The sequence below is a fragment of the Ictidomys tridecemlineatus genome, chromosome 1 (genome assembly GCF_052094955.1).
Source record: "Ictidomys tridecemlineatus isolate mIctTri1 chromosome 1, mIctTri1.hap1, whole genome shotgun sequence".
Taxonomy (NCBI): domain Eukaryota; kingdom Metazoa; phylum Chordata; class Mammalia; order Rodentia; family Sciuridae; genus Ictidomys; species Ictidomys tridecemlineatus.
In genome coordinates, this window is record NC_135477.1 from 209,363,942 (window position 1) to 209,383,416 (window position 19,475).

General features: G+C 35.6%; 1 protein-coding gene across 3 annotated transcripts in view; it reads right to left on the bottom strand.

Annotated features, from left to right (window-relative positions):
• Window positions 1–19,475, bottom strand: part of Cdk7 (cyclin dependent kinase 7) — a 32,604-nt gene that overhangs the window by 4,465 nt on the left and 8,664 nt on the right. For 2 of the 3 annotated variants that reach the window (XM_021722471.3, XM_005319535.4), the window contains exons 4-8: window positions 13,285–13,352; window positions 11,426–11,494; window positions 9,253–9,363; window positions 6,538–6,656; window positions 5,409–5,508 (exon numbers count right to left, since the gene is read on the bottom strand). In XM_021722471.3, the coding sequence (XP_021578146.1) occupies window positions 5,409–5,508; window positions 6,538–6,656; window positions 9,253–9,363; window positions 11,426–11,443 (348 nt within the window). In that variant the 5' untranslated portion in view covers window positions 11,444–11,494; window positions 13,285–13,352. The remainder of the gene's footprint in view (window positions 1–5,408; window positions 5,509–6,537; window positions 6,657–9,252; window positions 9,364–11,425; window positions 11,495–13,284; window positions 13,353–19,475) is intronic. The other variant, XM_040272734.2, reaches the window with a different exon arrangement.

The window sequence follows — 19,475 nt, forward strand, 5'->3', positions numbered from 1 at the left end:
AAGGCATTTAATTCTCTACTCTATGAATACATTGGCTTCCAGTATTTTTCATGGCTTTGACAAAGTTTATAGATTCACTGTGAAGACAAGAGATTAAAAGCCAGGTCGTCAAATTCTTTGTTACTATGTACTCCTACCAGCAAAAACAAACACAAGAGTCAGGCCCAGTGGCTGATACCTGTAATCCCAGTGATTTGGGATGATGAGGCAGGAGGATCACAATTTCAAGGCCAGTTTCAACAACTTACTGAAACCCAAAGCAACCTGGTGAGAGCCTGTCTCAAAATTAAAAATAAAAAGGGCTAGGGACACAGGTCAGTGATAAAGTGCCCCTAGGTTCAACCCCCAGTACTGAGGAGGGAAAAAAAGGAAGCCCACAATAACATCCCAGGCACCAATTATCAACTTACTGCTTTTTCAGTTCTCTATGTAAATAAATCTGGAACCTTTTGCTTTCTCTATGTAAATAGATCTGGAACCTTAAAATATCTTCCTTTCATCAATGGACACTGAAGTTTTGTCAAAAGAGAATGCTGGAGAGACCTTAAGTGAAAGAACAAGTTTTGTTTCCTGGTTTCAGTTTGCATGCTCAGTTGACCACTGCAGTATCCTTAGGTTCTTTATCATCAGGCCTTTTCAGAGTGAGTATGAGCAGTCTCTCCAGTGCTTAGCTACAGTAGTATAGGAGGCCAACAGTCATCTAGCAGAGTGCTTCCAAAGAGACATTTTTTATCTGAACAGCCTTTGTCAGCATCCTGGAGCACAGATTTCCAGCACATTCTAGAAAGCAGATTTCTAGTAAAGCAGATTTCTAGATCCACAAGAAGTTTTTGGCTCTCTTCAATAACAACTAGATCTCAGCCCTAGAGTAGTAGTGATGAGCTCCTAAAACTGTAGAATTAGTTTTATTTCTTACCATTTAATCCCTTGTTACTCTAATTTCCTGTTATAGTTAATAATTCTTTATATTAACTCCCCTGATAAGAGCAGAATTATGAGGTTTCCTAATTAAGGTATAGGCCAGAAAGAGGGGAGAAAGAAAGAAGTCATTTTAACTCATAATTTCAAACTAAATCAAGAAATGGAAAGAAAAAAAAATGTTCCACATTCATTTTCCGTTTGCTGAAGATTATCCACCAAGGCTAAAATTCATTCTATTTTTTTTTTTTGGGGGGGGGGCGCGTGTACCAGGAATTAAATTCAGGGGCACTCAACCACTGAGCTACATCCCTAGCCCTATTTGTATTTTATTTCGAGACAGTGCCTCACTGAGTTGCTTAGCACCTAGCTTTTGCTAAGGCTGGCTTTGAACTGCCTTCAGCCTCCTGAGCCACTGGGATTACAGGCGTGTGCCATTGCACGCAGCTTGCATTTTGCTTTTCAAATAACCCAGACAAGTAGTAGCAAAAACTTAATAGTCTAGCTCCCAACCTAGTACTTTGCTTGCTTTGCACTGTTCCACCCACTTTATTTATAAATTATACAAAACTACCATCATGTATGTCATATTTACACAAACTGTATTAAATAACATTAAAAGTACTTTTGAATAAACTTATATTTTCTTTTAATATCTCAGAATTATCTTGTCCCCTACAGGGACATGTATTCTCATGTCCAATGCGATCTGCAAATTGTAGACAAGCTTGCAATTTTAAGGATGGCTATATTTTTGTATGATGTAAAAAATTTACATTAAAATGAGCTGCATAGGATACGGGGTGGTATAACACTTGCCTAGCATACATGAGGTCCTGGGTTCAATTCCCAGCACTGCAAACCCTTCCCAACCCCACCTCCCAAAAGACTCAAAACCAAAATGAGCTGCCAAATATATGGATTTTGGTTTTGCCTTTTGTGTGTGTGTGTGTGTGTGTGTGTGTGTGTGTGTGATGCTGGGGATTGAACCCAAGGCCTTGTGCACGCAAGGCAAGCACTCTACCAACTGAGCTACATTCCCATCCCCAATAGATTTTTCAATCCCAATTTGAACAAGACATTTATGAGAAAAAACTGGGGAAATCTCCAATACCAGACTGGGTATTTGATCAAGGAATTATTACTATTAGTAAGGAATTATTGTTCACTCTCTTCAGATCTCAATGGTATTTTGGTTATGATAAAGAATCCTTACCTTCTAGAGGAAAACACTGCAGTAACATATGAAAAATGTTATATGATATCTAAGGTGGGAAGCTCCAGTGCACCACTATGTACCACTGTGCCTGGCCTCTTACTAGTTTTTATCATATAGCAGATTTTATCTTACCAATATATTCCCACACTCCATTTTTTTGCCACAAAACAAAAAAGCCACAAAGCTTAAGTTCTAGTTCCATGGCACCTCTTCCTTCTAGGACAAAAGATTGTTTAGTATGCATATTTTCAAATATGCAAAAACAGAGAGTACTAAAATGACTCTGAATGTACTCATCAACCAGCTGTAACAGCTGGTTTGGGGGCTTTTTTTGGTACTGGGGATTAAACCCAGGGATACTTAAGCACTAAGCCACAAACCCAGCTATTTTTATTTTTAATTTTGAGATAGGTTCTCACTAAGTTACTGAGGCTGGCCTTGAACTTGAAATCCTCCTACCTTAGCCTCCCAAGTCACTGGGATTATAGGTGGGCACCATCACACCTGGAGAGCTTTGTCTCTTTTATATTGTATTTGTATTAAATTTATACATAAACCTTGTTAAAACCTAACTAGTACTAGAGACTTACAATAAAAACTGGTCCTTTGACCATAACCCCCCCTCTCTTTTGTGACTATTTTTGTTCAGACTTTTTCCATTCTTGTACAATTTGGTTATCCTAGAGGCAATGGTTTCCAAGCCCCGCTCCTCCAACTCCTGTGGCCCTCTCTTTGGCATCTTTCTTAGTACGAAGGCTAAGATTCCAGTTATTCAATATCATACTAAATACCAAACCTACATGATTAAACATTGTAATCTACCAGTTTTGTTTTTTTAAATTTCCTTCTTTCTGGAGACCTCCTCTGCTAAGCTCTTATCTCATCAATTCCAATCTAGACTAGTATTATCTGGGCCTGTGTTCACTCATACCTGTTTTCTCAGAACTTCAGTATTCAGCAGAGTTTATTAGCTTTTTTAAAAATGTTGATTCTCATGTTCCCTGGATCCCATACCCTTTTCTTGGTTTAGACCCCATCTTCCAAAAACTTTAAGAATGGAAAGGTATATAAATTTTTTTGTGGGGGGTGGGTACTGGGGATTCAACTTAGGGGCACTTGATCACTGAGCCACATCCCCAGCCTTTTTTTGTCTTTTGTTTAGAGACAGGATCTTACTTAGTTGCTTAGTGCCTCACTTTTTTTTTTTTGCTGAGGCTGGCTTTGAACTCACGATCTGCCTGCCTCAACCTAGCAAGCTGCTGAGATCACAGGCATACAACACATGTGGTTTATAAAATTTTAATAAATTTTATTTATTCTCATAGTTAACTGAAAATATGAATAAGAATAAAATTCTAGGTTGAAAATCATTTCCCCTCAAAACATGGCTAGTTCTGCAGATTCTAATGCTGTTTAGAAAGCTGATGCCATTCTTTACCCTAATCCTTTGTTTTCTATGTAAGATGTTATTCATCTCTGGGAATAGAGGCCCTGACTTACGATGGTGTGACTTATTTTTTTCTCTTATAGTGGTGTGCCTTCAGTATGATCTTTCCTGGGTCAGTGCTTTGTGGTATGATATACTCTTAAAACGCTAGGCAGGAGCAGTGATATGGTTTGAATGTTCCTCTGAAACTTCATCCCTAAACTCATATGATTATTTGGAGGTGAGGATTTTGTGAGGTAATAAGGTTTTCAGGTTAGGGTCCCCATAAACAGACTGGTGGAAAACCCCATCCCCACCTCTGGTACTAGGGATCAAACTCAGGATCTGGAGCAGTCTAGGCAAGTGCTCTACAACTGGGCTGTAACCCAATGCCTACATTGTTAAACACCTTTTTAGTTTAGTATAGTTTTTTTTCCTTTGTGTACAGAAGCTATTTTTTGTATTTAAGGAAATAAGAAAGCTATCTAATTATGGCTTCACATTTCTTCAAACACTTGAGTAAGCAGATGCTGGAATATGAAGATAAAAACACCCAGCTTCAGGATCCCTGAATAATCATTTGCTTTCATCTTTCAGAAGAGCTAGTCTTCCTTGGGAACTAAATGCTATGGTGAGAGAAAAGCTTCCAAGTTTGCATTTCTCTCTCTAGTGAGCATAAGAGAATATTTTATTGTAAGATGGTGTCAGAGAAATGTTATAGGGTCACCATATCTGTTTGAACAGAATGAAAATAATGATTTCACACAAGGTTTAAAGTTCTTGAGCCATCCTAGATGTTCATCAACAAATAAATGGATAATAAAAATGTGTTATATATACATAATGAAGTTTAGTCAATCATAAAGAAAAGTAAAATTATGTCATTTTTAGGAAAATGGATGAATTTGAGACTATTAGGTTAATGGAAGTAAGCAAACTCAAAAATCAAAAGTCATATGATTTCTCTGGTATATGGAACCTAGAGAGGAAAAAAGAAATGAAAGGTGGGGGTGGGTATCTCAAGAAAATCAAAGGGAGATCAGCAGAACAGAGGAAATGGAACAGCAGGTAAGAGGAAGGGAGGGAGGGGGAAAGCATCAGGAAATGACATTGACCAAATTATATTGTTATAGTGTGCGCAGTATGAATATATAACAATAAGACCTAACAAGTATGAATATATAACTATAATACACTAATAAAATATGGACTAAAATTGGGGGGGGGGGGCTAAAAAAAAGTTCTTTGTAATGGCAGCTACAGTAGTTGATATATTTCTAAAGTGTACTCTAAATAGCTCCAAACAAAAAACCTTCCAGGAGGACTAACACCTTTAGTCAATACAGAAATACTGACATATTACAAGTTAATTTCTGTGTTCTGAAATATAACTATAATAAGACTCTTATTCTAAATAGAGGTCTTCTCATCTCAAGTAAGCATTAATAAAAAGGATGTATTTGGAAGAGGCTTTTTAAAAAATATTTTTTAGTTGTAGATAGACACAATATCTTTGCTTTATGTATGTATGTATGTATGTGGTGCTGAGGATTAAACCTAGTGCCCCATGTGAGGCAAGCACTCAACCACTGAGCTATAATCCCAGCCTTTTTTTTTTTTAAAAAAAAGACAGGATCTTGTTAAAGTTGCTGAGGCAAGTCTCAAATTCTCAAATTCAGGATCCTTTCTGAGTAGCTGGGGTTATAGGTGGCCCCCTCTGCATCCAGCTGAGGATTTTTAAAAAAATATTTAGTTGGTTTCTAGACTTTCTGTTGCAGGGATAATGATGGGAAGACGATTTCTACACAAACAATACTGAAATATGTACATTAATTTAAGACTTACCCTTAGAAGCAATTCTGCTAAAATGCAGCCAACAGCCCACATATCCACACCTACACCGTACATTCTAGCTCCAAATAGTAACTCAGGGGCCCGATACCATCTGAAGGACAAAAAGAAATAATGTTCATTTGAGAATGGAATTACTAAAGACATTTCTTAGACATGAACTATCCTGGCTTGTTTTTTAAGTTTTCTTTCTTTTTTTTGAGGGGGGGGTGCGCTGGGGTGGGTACTAGGGATTTAACCCAGGGGCAATTTACTATTCACCTACATCCCCAGCCCTTTTTATTTTCAAACAGGGTCTCACTAAGTTGCTAAGGCTGGCCTTGAACTTGCAATTCTCCTGTCTCAGCCTCCTGCACTGCTGTGATTACAAGCATATGCCACCACACAAGGCTCTTTGCCCGTTTCTAAAACCAATTATTCATCATAACTACAAGATACCATAAATACCTGCCAATTTTCAAGAAGAGTTCTCTTGCAAGCCAAGTGTGGTGGCATATGCCTGTAATCCCAGCTACTCAGGAGGCTGAGGCAGGAAGATTACAAATGTAAGGCCAATCTTGGTAATTTAGCAGGACAATCACAAAATAAAAAGGACTGGGAATGTAGTTCAGAAGCTGAGCACCCCAGGTTTCAATCCCCAGAACCATAAAAAAATTAATAAATAAATATTGATGCTTGGTGTAGAGAACTTTCATTCACACAGAAGGTTACAGAACCAAGAAGGACAATATAATAAACAAAAAGGCCACTCGAGTTTCAGATTATCTAACTAAAATGTAGAAGAAGCATAAATTGTTCTCAAAAGTTACTAAAGGTGCTGGGCACGAAGCTCTGTGGTAGAGAGTTTCCCTAGGATGTGCAAGGCTCTGGGTTCAATTCCTTACATCACAAAAACAAGTTATAAGGTAAATATCTGAGAATTAAGTTAATTCAATTTCATTTAAAAAAAGAGCTATTTTATTCATTGTATTAAAACATATAATAAAAAAGGGATCCATTTTTAAGAAGACACCAACAATGATTCCTGAACTCTGCCAAGATATTTCAGAGAGGCCAACTGATGCTCACTTGTGACCAATAACCAATAATAGCATAAACTTTCAATTATTTAAAGGATTCTTACCTGGTTACAACCTGATGTGTATAAGCTCTATTGGGGCTCCCAAACGATTTGGCCAGGCCAAAATCTGCCAGTTTTAGAACTCCATTTTCATCTAGCAACAAATTGTTTGGTTTCAGATCCTATATCATGGAGGTTTTAAACAAACAAACAGGCAGGGTTGGGAAGAATACCATAGTGATATATTTAGTTGGCTTATAAACATAGAAAACAGGGTAATTCTCAAATTTTAAATAAATGTCAATTTTTTTCCACAAATGTAAAGTCCCAAAGCAAAGTAAGATTTAATATTATATTACTTAGTGAGATTTTGGGTAAGGTCATTTGACTAAGCAACCAATTTAACTAATTCATAGAGTAACTGTGAAGACTAAATTTAATATTTTCTGTAAAGGGTCTAGTGGAATCACTGGTTCATAGTAAGCACCCAATAAATCATTGCAACTGTGAATTTGATAATAATACATGTGAACTTTAGAAAATAAAGGCATTAAACATTTAGAAAAAAACTGAAGAACATATTTTCCAAAATCTATGCAAAAGAGCTACGAGTAATAACCTAAAAAAATTCCAGATTTAAGATAAGAATATGTAATTTTTAACTACTAGTTCCTATGTACCCAAGAACATCTATCTAGATAATTTTTTCTTTTTTTGAGACAAAAAAAAAACCCCAGGAAATTTTATTTTCAAGTGAACTTAGCCATAGGAAATAGTTTCTTTACAACTATCCTGATAGTACATTTCCTGGTCCCTCGTTGAAATTTCTTGAGAAATAAACTCATTATGCTTCGGTTTTTCTATTTACAAAATGAGGACAATCATTTTTATGACACTAGGAGTGTATTATAAATAACAATTACTTATATAGAACTTTAATGATTACAGCAGAAAAATGAAGAATATATAACACAAATAATGATACCTTTAAAAGAGAAACAGACAAAAACAAAGTGACACAAAATTTCTCTTATTACTCTCTACCTTTTATAGAAGGTGGAGAAGCATATACATAATATTGATCACATTGAGCCACGAAGCTATATTTAGAACATTCCCAATGATGGTTTTCCTTTTTTGTTCCCCCTTTTCAGAATTTAGGCTTTATAATGTTTTGCACTGAAAATTTTTTTTTCCTGATTTGAAAAGAATTTGATATCCAAAAGATGTTTTTAGTTAATGTGATTTAAATATGAAGTATATATCCTTACACTTAATGGATTACTACTTTCTAAATTTGAGGGAAAAGCCAAGGACTTTTTTTTGTTATCCTCTACCAGTTCTGCATCCACAATTCAAACAACCAATAATCAGTTACTATATAGTTAGACCTTTGTATGTACTATTTACTTATAATATCTGTACTATTTACTTATAAATACCTAATAAATGCTATGTAATCTAGAGATGACTTAAAGTATACATAAGGATTACATAGGTTATATGCAAATACTACTCCATTTTATAGAAGGGACTTGGGCACCCCCCTGGATTTTAGTATCCATGGGATTTTTTTTAACTTTTTTTTTAATACAATGCCTTTATTTTTATGAGGTTGCTGAGGATCAAACCCGGGTCCTGCCTGTTCTAGGCAAGCACTCCCAGCCACAATGTTCTAGCCACAATCCCAGCCCTATCCATGGGAATTTTGATAATAGTCCCCCATGGATACTGAGGGATGACTTTATTTATTTTTACATGGTGCTAAGAATAGAACCCAGTGCCTCACTCATGCTAGGCAAGCACTACTACTAAGCTACAGCCCAGCCATGACTTTGGGTTTTTGGTTTTTTTTTTTGGGGGTGTGTGTGTGTGGTGCTGGGGATTAAACCCGGGGCCTGTGCATGTGAGGCAAGCACTCTACCAACTGAGCTATGTCCACAGCCCCTGACTTGGTTATTCTTGTCTCTTTTCTCCTTACAAATACTTACATTTCAGCATATCTGCTGCCACAGAGTCTCTGTCTCCAAGGCCACTCTTTCTTGCTTGCTTTTTCTCAGTTATTTATTTATTCATCTTGCTATTACTGTACCAAGGGCTCTGCCACTCAGTTCTAAAAGGCTAGGAAGTCTAAGGTCAAGGGTCCACATCTGATAAGAGCCTTCTTGTTGGTGGGAACTCTCTCGGAGTCTCTATGGATTGCAGGGCATCACATGGTGAAGCCCATCCTACCTAGGTAAATCATCAGCAAATGTTCCAACAGCTAAGTGTTCCCAAAAATGATTCAATTTCATAAATTTTATTTCATAACTTCTATAAATTTTAGAGCCACTAGAAATATGATTCTTAAAAGGCATTTTAGCATTGTATAAATTAATCTAGACTCTCACTATGTTTTTCCCTTGAACAGTATAGCACAGAGAATACTAGACTTAAAGCCCAAAGACATAAGTTCTAACATCCCATCAGTTATCAGCTGCTGACCCTATAAAAAAAAAAAAAAAAAAAAAAAAACTTAGGTAATTTGGCAATCTAGCTCTTCATCTAAAAAAAAATAAAATGTACTGGATCTCTTCCAATCCTAAATTTCACATAGAAATTTGAAGTACACACAGCACCATTTGCTACAATTGAAGGAACACATAGTGGAAGAAGCTGGAATAAAATGGTTCAGCTGTATCTTTATTTTGTGCAACAATTTACACATTCAGACCATTATACACCAAAATGTACACATAAAACTTGACCAATTTAAAGAAACAATATTAAAAACCTTACCCTATGTAGAATCCAGTGTTGATGTAAATATTCTAACCCTTGAAGAGTCATCAACATATAGGCTTTAATATGTGATGGTGTCAGCACAAGACTATTATCCTTTATTATAACCTATAAAGCATATATACATACAGGCACATGTCATCATTCCAAATGAACTATACCATATAAAAAAATACAGAATTAAAATGATTCCATCCATATAGAATAGTCTCCAAGACAGATTATCCAAATCTCCTTTGAAGGTACTGTCAGAATTTCTAGTTAGATGATTAAAGATCATCTCTAGTTTGGTAAGAAAATAATGCTTCCTATGCTATAATTTTGTATAAAAGGGGCAGTCAGCTTTGATTTTTGCTTGATCTTTCTTTTGTATTCAGTAGTGCTTTAGGACACCGCCTCTTCCCAGCTCAGTCCTTATGGTTAAGCAAATACTGACTCTTCCCCACCATCTGAGGCATTCAGAGGCAGGCACTTGATGCAGTCATGGTTATTACCACACTGCAGCCTCCTGGCCAAGAGACTGTCTGCCTCAGGAAAGGATGCATGATCTAAGACTAACCAATCAACCAAGTGAAGTACTTATTTATGCTAAAATCAAAGAGAACAAAGCCCAAAGGTAAAGAGGGAAAGAAAAAGGTAAAGAAAGATAGAGGCAGATCTCATGAAAATCAATGGGAGATCCAGAGAGGAAAGGGATCAAGAGGAGAGAGGTGGAGAGGGAGGAAGAGGAAAAGTGCTAAGGAGTGATGCTGGCCAAATTATATTGTTATATTGTGTATTATGTGTATGTATGAATATGGAACAACAAATTTCATCAGTATGTACAACTATAATGCATCAATTAAGAAAAATGAGTTAAAAAAAATAGAGAGGCAGGAAAGGGCGGGGGAAACAAAAGCACTTTCTTACTTCAGGGATTATTAGATTTTAAGGATATAAGCTGACTGCCTGAACCTCCATTATTAAGTATGCCAAAAAATGAAGAAAACTGAGGGAAAAAAAGACAATTGAAACAATGTAAAACTCGGTTCAGATGGCATTATTTGCAAGCTGTGCCTAAAGTCAGTTTATTCCTATATTTATCAATTCCTTTTTATTCCTGGGGAGTGTTCCATTACATAGGCTACAACAAACTATACATTCACTAGATGGACATTGGATTTGTTTCTAGTTTTGTGATTAGGAATAAAACTAAATATTTGTGTACCAAGTAATTTCTGTGTTGGCAATGTATATGTTTCTCTTACATACATAGCAGTGGTACTGCTAAATAACAATTAGTTAGCGGTAGCAATCACAATATTAGTGACATTTATGACAGAAAGATCTATCACCACACGCTATACTTTATTGTCACCAGTTTGTATATATATATTTTTTTAAATATTTTTTTAGTTGTAGATGGACACATCTACAGTGATAGAGCCCCAACCACACCAGTTTGTATATTCAGTGTTTCTTTTACTACTTGATACTTTTATATGAAATCCTTTTTTTTCTTTTGACTTGTTTAGTAAATATGTATTTAACTACACAAGAAACCACCAAACTGTTTCCAGTTTCTTGAGTAGTTTCTTAACTATTATTATTTACATTCTCACCAATAGTGTATAAAAATTCCAGTTCTTCTGTATCCTTGGTTTATCAGTATTTTGAGATTCCACTATGATTAATGAAAATCATATAGGATTTTATTTTTTAAAAAATTTGGCTTTCAAAAATATGGCTTTAATCTGAAAATATTGGGGGAAAGCTCAAAATTATCACAGGTTTAATGCTAATTTCTCTAAAAACAATGTAATAATCTATAGGGAAATTACTAGACAAAAGTAACTAATGAAATCAAAATTTCTGCATTTAGCACTGTGAAAACAGCCAAACATAAGAAAAGAACTGAGAGATCCTTTTGATTTCAAAGTCCATCTATAGTTCAATAAAATTAAGCATTTTTTAAAATACTAGTCTATTTTTTTTGAACATAGATACAATATCTTTATTTTGTTTATTTATTTTTTTACATGGTGCTGAGGATCGAACCCGGTGACTTATACATGCGAGGCAAACACTCTGCACTGAGCCACAACCCCACTCCTCTAGTCTATTAATGGTCTAACAAACATTTAGGTTCTTCTTGGATAAACTGGAGAAAAACTAAGAATCTTAATCTTACCTCTAGATCAGTTTCCATAAAATCAAAAACAAGGCTAATATTTGATTTATGTCCAAAAGCATCAAGGAGCTGCAAAGCAAAAAAATTTTAAAGTTAAAATGTGATTCTCTATTTCATATACTTGTATGACAGTATTATACTAAGGTAATTTTTTTTAAATCCTGTAAAGCTCAAATTATTTTATTAAATTTAACATTTGTCCTTTTGTGAATAGTATTAAAGAAATTAGTATTTTTTTTTAAGTTGTCAATAAACCTTTATTTTATTCATTGAGACACGGTGCTGAGAATCAAACCCAGTGCCTCACACATGTTAGGCAAGCACTCTGCCACTGAGCCACAACTCCAGCCCCTAAAGGAATTAGTATTTTGAGAAACAAAAATATTAAACTATTTTTTTTAATTTATATTTTACTTTTTAAAATATTTTTTAGTTATACATGGATGCAGTATCTTTGTTTAATTACTTTTATGTGGTGCTGAGGATTGAACCCAATACCTCACACATGGAAGGCAAGCGCTCTACCACTGAGAAACACCCCGGTTGCCTATGTTTTTCTTTTTACAGTGTTGGGGATTGAACCTTAGACCTTGCACATGCTAGGCAAATACTCTACCTCTGAGCTACACTTGAGTCCCTAAACTACTTTTGTAAAAAACTATTAAATACTTAAAAGCTTTCCTCCTAGATTTGGGGAGTTAATAAGAATAAATTAATGAAAACTATACCTCAGTCACCAATTAAAAAAAAAAAAAATTCCCGGGCTGGGGATGTGGCTCAAGCGGTAGCGCGCTCGCCTGGCATGTGTACGGCCCAAGTTCCATCCTCAGCATCACATACAAAGATGTTGTGTCTGCCGAAAACTAAAAAAAAAAAAAATTTAAAAAAAAATTTCTCTCTCTCTCTTTAAAAAAAAAAAAAAAAATTCCCAAGCAGAATGCTTAAAAACAAAAAACCCATGCCAGGTACAGTGGCATGTGCTGCATTCCCAGCTCTCAAGAGGCAGAGGCAGGAGGATCACTTAAGTCCAGGAGTTTAAGACCAGCCTTGAAACATATGAGACCAATCTTAAAAAAATTAATAATAATCCTCTAGGGGGATATGATGTACTGGTAGAGCAGTTGCCTAGCATGTGCCAAGTTCCTTCAATCTCTATTCTACAAAAAAAGAAAGAAAAAAGAGGAGGAAAAAAAATCCTTGAAATAGCAGTAGCTACCATTAAGTGAATGAGTACATTCTCTATTGCAGGCACTAATCCCAATACATGTATTCAAATAGGTAGTCTTGCAACAAACTTATGAGGTAGGGACTATACATTAGTATTAGTATTAGTATTTTGCATTGCTGGGAATCAAACCCAGAGCCTCAGACATGCTATGCAAGTTGTCTTCCATTAAGGTACAGTCCCAGCCCAGAATGTGGTTTAAAAGAAACTTGTTCAAGGTCTTACACAGGACAAATAAAGGGTTTTGAATGCACTATGCTAGTGCTCTTTAGAATTCAAAATGATTTCTGGCAAAATGAACCTATGTCAACATTTTTTTTTTGACATTTGATTTATTTTATCAGTAGTATGATTTTTAAGAAATTTCCTATACAATTAGGATAGAAAACACATTTCAAACAGATAAACTTTAAAGCTTTTTTCAAGTCTCATCTAGAACAACTCATCTTACTAATCCTTCAATCAAAATCAACTGGGGCTGGGAACATAGCTCATTTTGTAGAGTACTTACCTTGCATGCACAAGGCCCTAGGTTCAATCCCCAGTACCACCAAAAAAAAAAAAAAAAAATCAATATCTACCATATTAAAAAAGGGCAGGGTCCCAAATATTAAATAACTCAGATCATACTCACACCAATTATATTTGGATGACTTAGCTCCTGTAATAATTTTATCTCTCTTAGGGCTGTTCTATTTATACCTATGGAAAAAGGCAAAGCAAAAAATGAACAATGATTCTCAAATCTCCAACCATCCTACAAATATGTTTTTTAAGAAAGGATGGTCATCTCAGAAAATAGAAACAAACATTACACAGAAAAATAAAGGCAATTCTGACAAATTTTATGACAAATCAATTTTTATTATTTTTAAATTTTTTTTAGTTGTTGATGGAACTTTATTTCACTTATCTGTTTTTATATGTGGTGCTGAGAATCAAACCCAGTGCCTCACACATGCTAGTACGCAAGCGCTCTACCACTGAGCCACAACCCCAGCCTTGAGTTTTACTTTTAAAGTTGCTTGGAGGAAGACGCCCGGAGCACGCCAAACCTGACTGGAGGAGGAAGTCCGGGCCCGCCCCCGAGTGCTAGCCCAGAGGAAGCCCATCAACCCTTAAAACCCATCAAAAGGGGTGTGGCTACCAGCATGGTTCTGCAGCTGATCCAGGTACCCAGTTTCCAACTCCCCCACCCTTAGCTGCCATAACTCAAAATATTTCCCACAAGCTTTTGGGGGTTGTAGCTATCAACGCAAAACAACAACTGTACAGGCACCTGGTTTCTACCTCAGAGACTAGAATAGGGAAGATACAGGTGGAAGCTCATTTCCTTTCACACTGGCTATGCCCACCATCCTGAATTCAGAGGCTCAAGCTAGGAATAGACAATGCCACCTACTGGAAGCAAGGAAAACAGTGTTCTGAGAGACTTTTTTTTTCCTCTTTCTTTCTCTTTTCTTCTCTCTTCCACAACTTCAGCATATGTGAAACCAACTGTGCATGAACAACCGAATTACCAAAGTAATATATATAATATATAATATATACCCCACCTTCCCCCCCATTTTTTTTCTTGATTTCTATCTTACTTTCCTTTTCCTTCTCTTATTTCTCTTTTCTTCCTTGTTTTTTCTTTTTTTTTTCCATTCATATTCTCTCTATCCCACTTTCAATCTCCTAACCTTTGCTATCTACACATAGGGTAACTATCTAAATTCAGATAGGAGGTTGAGTCTATACATTCTTCCATAAATTACCAGTCTATTGTTTAGAGTTCTCCAAAGGTGCTAAGTTAGTTTAACCTCATACCCTCACTCCTTTCCCTCTAAGTATAACATCCTTCGTCTGAAATTAAGTTTTCTATATGCCACCAGATATGGTACGCCTTTTATGAAACTAATGAATATATTCTTAAGTAATAATTAAAACCAATATCTATAGTCTTAGAATCTAACTATAAATGTATTAATAATGAAAACTTGTGCTTAGATAATGTACTGTTGATATTGGGAACTGTTAACATTGTCTTTCTCCGCAAAAGAGGGATTTGGAGCTATACAAGAACAATACAAATATATAAGGGGAAAAATATTAGCACAATAGTTTCACAAAGCTAAGAAGAATCATCAGCAGTATGAAAAGACAAGGAAAGAAAGGACCACAAACAATACAGGTCAATTCAACATTAGATGAGGTAATATCTGCAGCTGATGGAATGTCAGACAAAGAGTTCAGGATATACATGCTTCAGATGATGTGGAGTCTCAAGGAAGACATTATACAGCAAATTCAGACAATGAAAAATCACTTTGACAATGAATTACATAAACAAATCCAAGAAGCAAAAGATCAACTCTATAGGGAGATAGAGGATATAAAAAACAAACAAACAGAAATCCTGGAAATGCAGGAAACAATAAACCAAATTAAAAACTCAAATGAGAGTATTACCAGCAGAATAGAACACTTAGAAGATAGAACTTCAGACAACAAAGACAAAAGTTTTTCAACTTGAAAAGAACATAGACAGCTCAGCGAGAATGTTAAGAAATCATGAGCAGAACATCCAAGAATTATGGGATAACATCAAGAAACCAAACCTAAGAGTTATTGGGATACAAGAGGGTATAGAGGTCCAAACCAAGGGAATGAGCAATCTATTCAATGAAATAATACTAGAAAACTTCCCAGACTTAAAGAATGAAAAAGAAATCCAAATACTAGAAGCCTTCAGGACACCGAATGTACAAAATCATAAGAGATCCTCACCAAGACACATAATAATGAAGATGCCCAACATACAGAATAAGGAGAGAATCTTAATAGCCACAGAGAGAGGAAGCAGATTACATTTAGGGGTAAACCAATCAATCTGTTTTGATCTTTCAAAACAGACTCTGAAAGCTACAAGATCCTGGAACAACATATTTCAAACGCTGAAAGAAAAAGGGTTCCAACCAAGAATCATGTATCCAGCGAAATTAAGCTTCAGGATTGAAGATGAAATAAAATCTTCCATGACAAACAAAAGAATTTGCAGCTAGAAAACCAGCTCTTCAAAACACCCTGGGCAAAACATTACAGGAAGAGGAAATGAAAAATAACAATGAAAACCAACAGCAGGAGGTAGTACAGTAAAGGAAAAACTAAGCATAGTGGAAAAACAAATCATGTTAAGTAACAAACATAACCAAATATGGCTGGAAATACAAACCATATCTCAATAGTAACCCTAAATGTTAATGGCTTAAATGCACCAATCAAAAGACATAGGCTAGTAGAATGGATTAAAAAAAAAAAAGATCCAACAATATGCTGCCTACAGGAGACTCATCTGATAGGAAAAGACATACATAGACTGAACTTGAAAGGTTGGGAAAAATCATATCACTCATATGGACCCCGGAAGCAACAGGGTGTCCATACTTGTATCAAATAAAATAGACTTCAAGCCAAAGTTAATCAAAAGGGATAAACAAGGACACTACATACTGCTCAAGGGAACCATACACCAACAAGACTTGACGATCATTAATATATATGCCCCAAACAATGGTGCAGCTATGTTCATCAAACTCTTCTCAAGTTCAAGAGTCTAATAGACCACAACACAATAATCATGGGAGATTTTAACACACCTCTCTCACCACTGGACAGATCTTCCAAACAAAAGTTGAATAAAGAAAACATAGAGCTCAATAATACAATTAATAATTTAGACTTAATTGATATATACAGAGTATACCACCCAACATCAAGCGGATACACTTTCTTCTCAAAAATAGACCATATATTATGTCACAGGGCAAATCTACCATGCATTTTATCTGATCATAATGGAATGAGTTACTACCATGCATTTTATCTGATCATAATGGAATGAAATTGGAAATCAATAATAAAATGAGAAAGGAAAAATCCTACATCACATGGAGATTAAACAATATGCTACTGAATGAACAAAGGGTTACAGAAGACATCAAAGAGGAAATTAAAAAATTCTTAGAGGTAAACGAAAACTCAGACACAACATATCGAAATCTCTGGGACACTATGAAAGCAGTACTAAGAGGAAAATTCATTTCATGGAGTTCATTCCTTAAAAGAAGGAAAAGCCAACAAATAAATGACCTCACACTACACCTCGAAGCCTTAGAAAAAGAACAAATCAGCAACGAATACAGTAGAAGGCAAGAAATAATTAAAATTAGAGCTGAAATCAATGAAATCGAAACAAAAGAAACAATCAAAAAAATTGACAAAACTAAAAGTTGGTTCTTTGAAAAAATAAATAAGATTGATAAACCACTAGCCACACTAACAAAGAGAAGAAGAGAGAGAACCCAAATTACTAGCTTACAGGATGAAAAAGGCAACATCACAACAGACAATTCAGAAATACAGAAGATAATTAGAAATTATTTTGAAACCCTATACTCTAATAAAATAGAAGATAGTGAAGGCATCGATAAATTCCTTAAGACATATGAACTACCCAGATTGAGTCAGGAAGATATAAACAACCTAAACAGACCAATATCAAGTGAGGAAACAGAAGAAGCCATCAAAAGACTAGCAACCAAGAAAAGCCCAGGACCGGATGGATATACAGCAGAGTTTTACAAGAACTTTAAAGAAGAACTACTACCAATACTCCACAATCTATTTCAGGAGATAGAAAAAGAGGGAGAACTTCTAAATTCATTCTATGAGGCCAATATCACCCTGATCCCCAAACCAGATAAAGACACCTCAAAGAAAGAAAACTACAGACCAATATCCCTAATGAATTTAGATGCAAAAATCCTCAATAAAATTCTGGCAAATCGTATACAAAAACATATCAAAAAGATTGTGCACCATGATCAAGTAGGATTGATCCCTGGGATGCAAGGCTGGTTCAATATACGGAAATCAATAAATGTTATTCACCATATCAATAGACTTAAAGATAAGAACCCTATGATCATCTCGATAGACGCAGAAAAAGCATTCAACAAAGTACAACATCCCTTTATGTTCAAAACACTAGAAAAACTAGGGATAACAGGAACTTACCTCAACATTATAAAAGCTATATATGCTAAGCCTCAGGCTAGCATCATTCTAAATGGAGAAAAACTGAAGGCATTCCCTCTAAAATCTGGAACAAGACAGGGATGCCCTCTCTCACCACTGGCCAGAGCAATTAGACAGACAAAAGAAATTAAAAGCATTAAGATAGGAAAAGAAGAACTTAAATTATCACTATTTGCGGATGATATGATCCTATACCTGGAAGACATAAAAGGGTCTACAAAGAAACTACTAGAGCTAATAAATGAATTCAGCAAAGTGGCAGGATATAAAATCAACACGCATAAATCAAAGGCATTCCTGTACATCAGCGACAAATCTTCTGAACTGGAAATGAGGAAAACCACCCCATTCACAATATCCTCAAAAAAAATAAAATACTTGGGAATCAACCTAACAAAAAAGGTGAAAGATTTATACAATGAAAACTACAGAACCCTAAAGAGAGAAATAGAAGAAGATCTTAGAAGATGGAAAAATATACCCTGTTCATGGATAGGCAGAACTAACATCAAAATGGAGATATTACCAAAAGTTCTCTATAGGTTCAATGCAATGCCAATCAAAATGCCAACAGCATTTCTTATAGAAATAGATAAAGAAATCATGAAATTCATATGGAAAAATAAAAGACCCAGAATAGCAAAAGCAATTCTAAGCAGGAAGTGTGAATCAGGAGGTATAGCGATACCAGAGTTCAAACTATACTACAGAGCAATAGAAACAAAAAACAGCATGGTACTGGTACCAAAACAGGTGGGTGGACCAATGGTATAGAATAGAGGACACAGAAACCAATCCACAAAATTACAACTATCTTATATTGGATAAAGGGGCTAAAAGCATGCAATGGAGGAAGGATAGCATCTTCAACAAATGGTGCTGGGAAAACTGGAAATCCATATGCAACAAAATGAAACTGAATCCCCTTCTCTCGCCATGCACAAAAGTTAACTCAAAATGGATCAAGGACCTTGATATCAAATCAGAGACTATGTGTCTGATAGAAGAAAAGGCTGGCTCCGATCTACATATTGTGGGGTCGGGCTCCAAATTCCTTAATAGGACACCCATAGCACAAGAGTTAATAACAAGAATCAACAAATGGGACTTACTTAAACTAAAAAGTTTTTTCTCAGCAAGAGAAACAATGAGAGAGGTAAATAGGGAGCCTACATCATGGGAACAAATTTTTACTCCTCACACTTCAGATAGAGCCCTAATATCCAGAGTATACAAAGAACTCAAAAAATTAAATAATAAGAAAACAAATAACCCAATCAACAAATGGGCCAAAGACTTGAACAGACAATTCTCAGAGGAGGACATATAATCAATCAACAAGTACATGAAAAAATGCTCACCATCTCTAGCAGTCAGAGAAATGCAAATCAAAGCCACATCCCCAGCCCCCTAAGGTACATTTCTAACCCTTTTCCTTTTGAGAAACGGTTTGCCCAGGCTGGCCTTGAACTTGTGATCCTATTCCTTCAGTCTCATAGTAGCTGGGATTATAGGCACGTGTTTTAATAAGAACTATTTTGTGATGACTAAGAAATAAATCTTTTTGATAGCCTCTTCAACAAATGGTTCTGGGAAAACTGGGAATCCACATGTAGTAAAATGAAATTAAACCCCTATCTCTGACCCTGCCCAAAAATCAACTCAACAGTGGATCAAAAGACTTAGGCACTAGAACAAAGACAGACCTTCACCTTACAAAAGAAACAGCAGGCCCAAATCTAC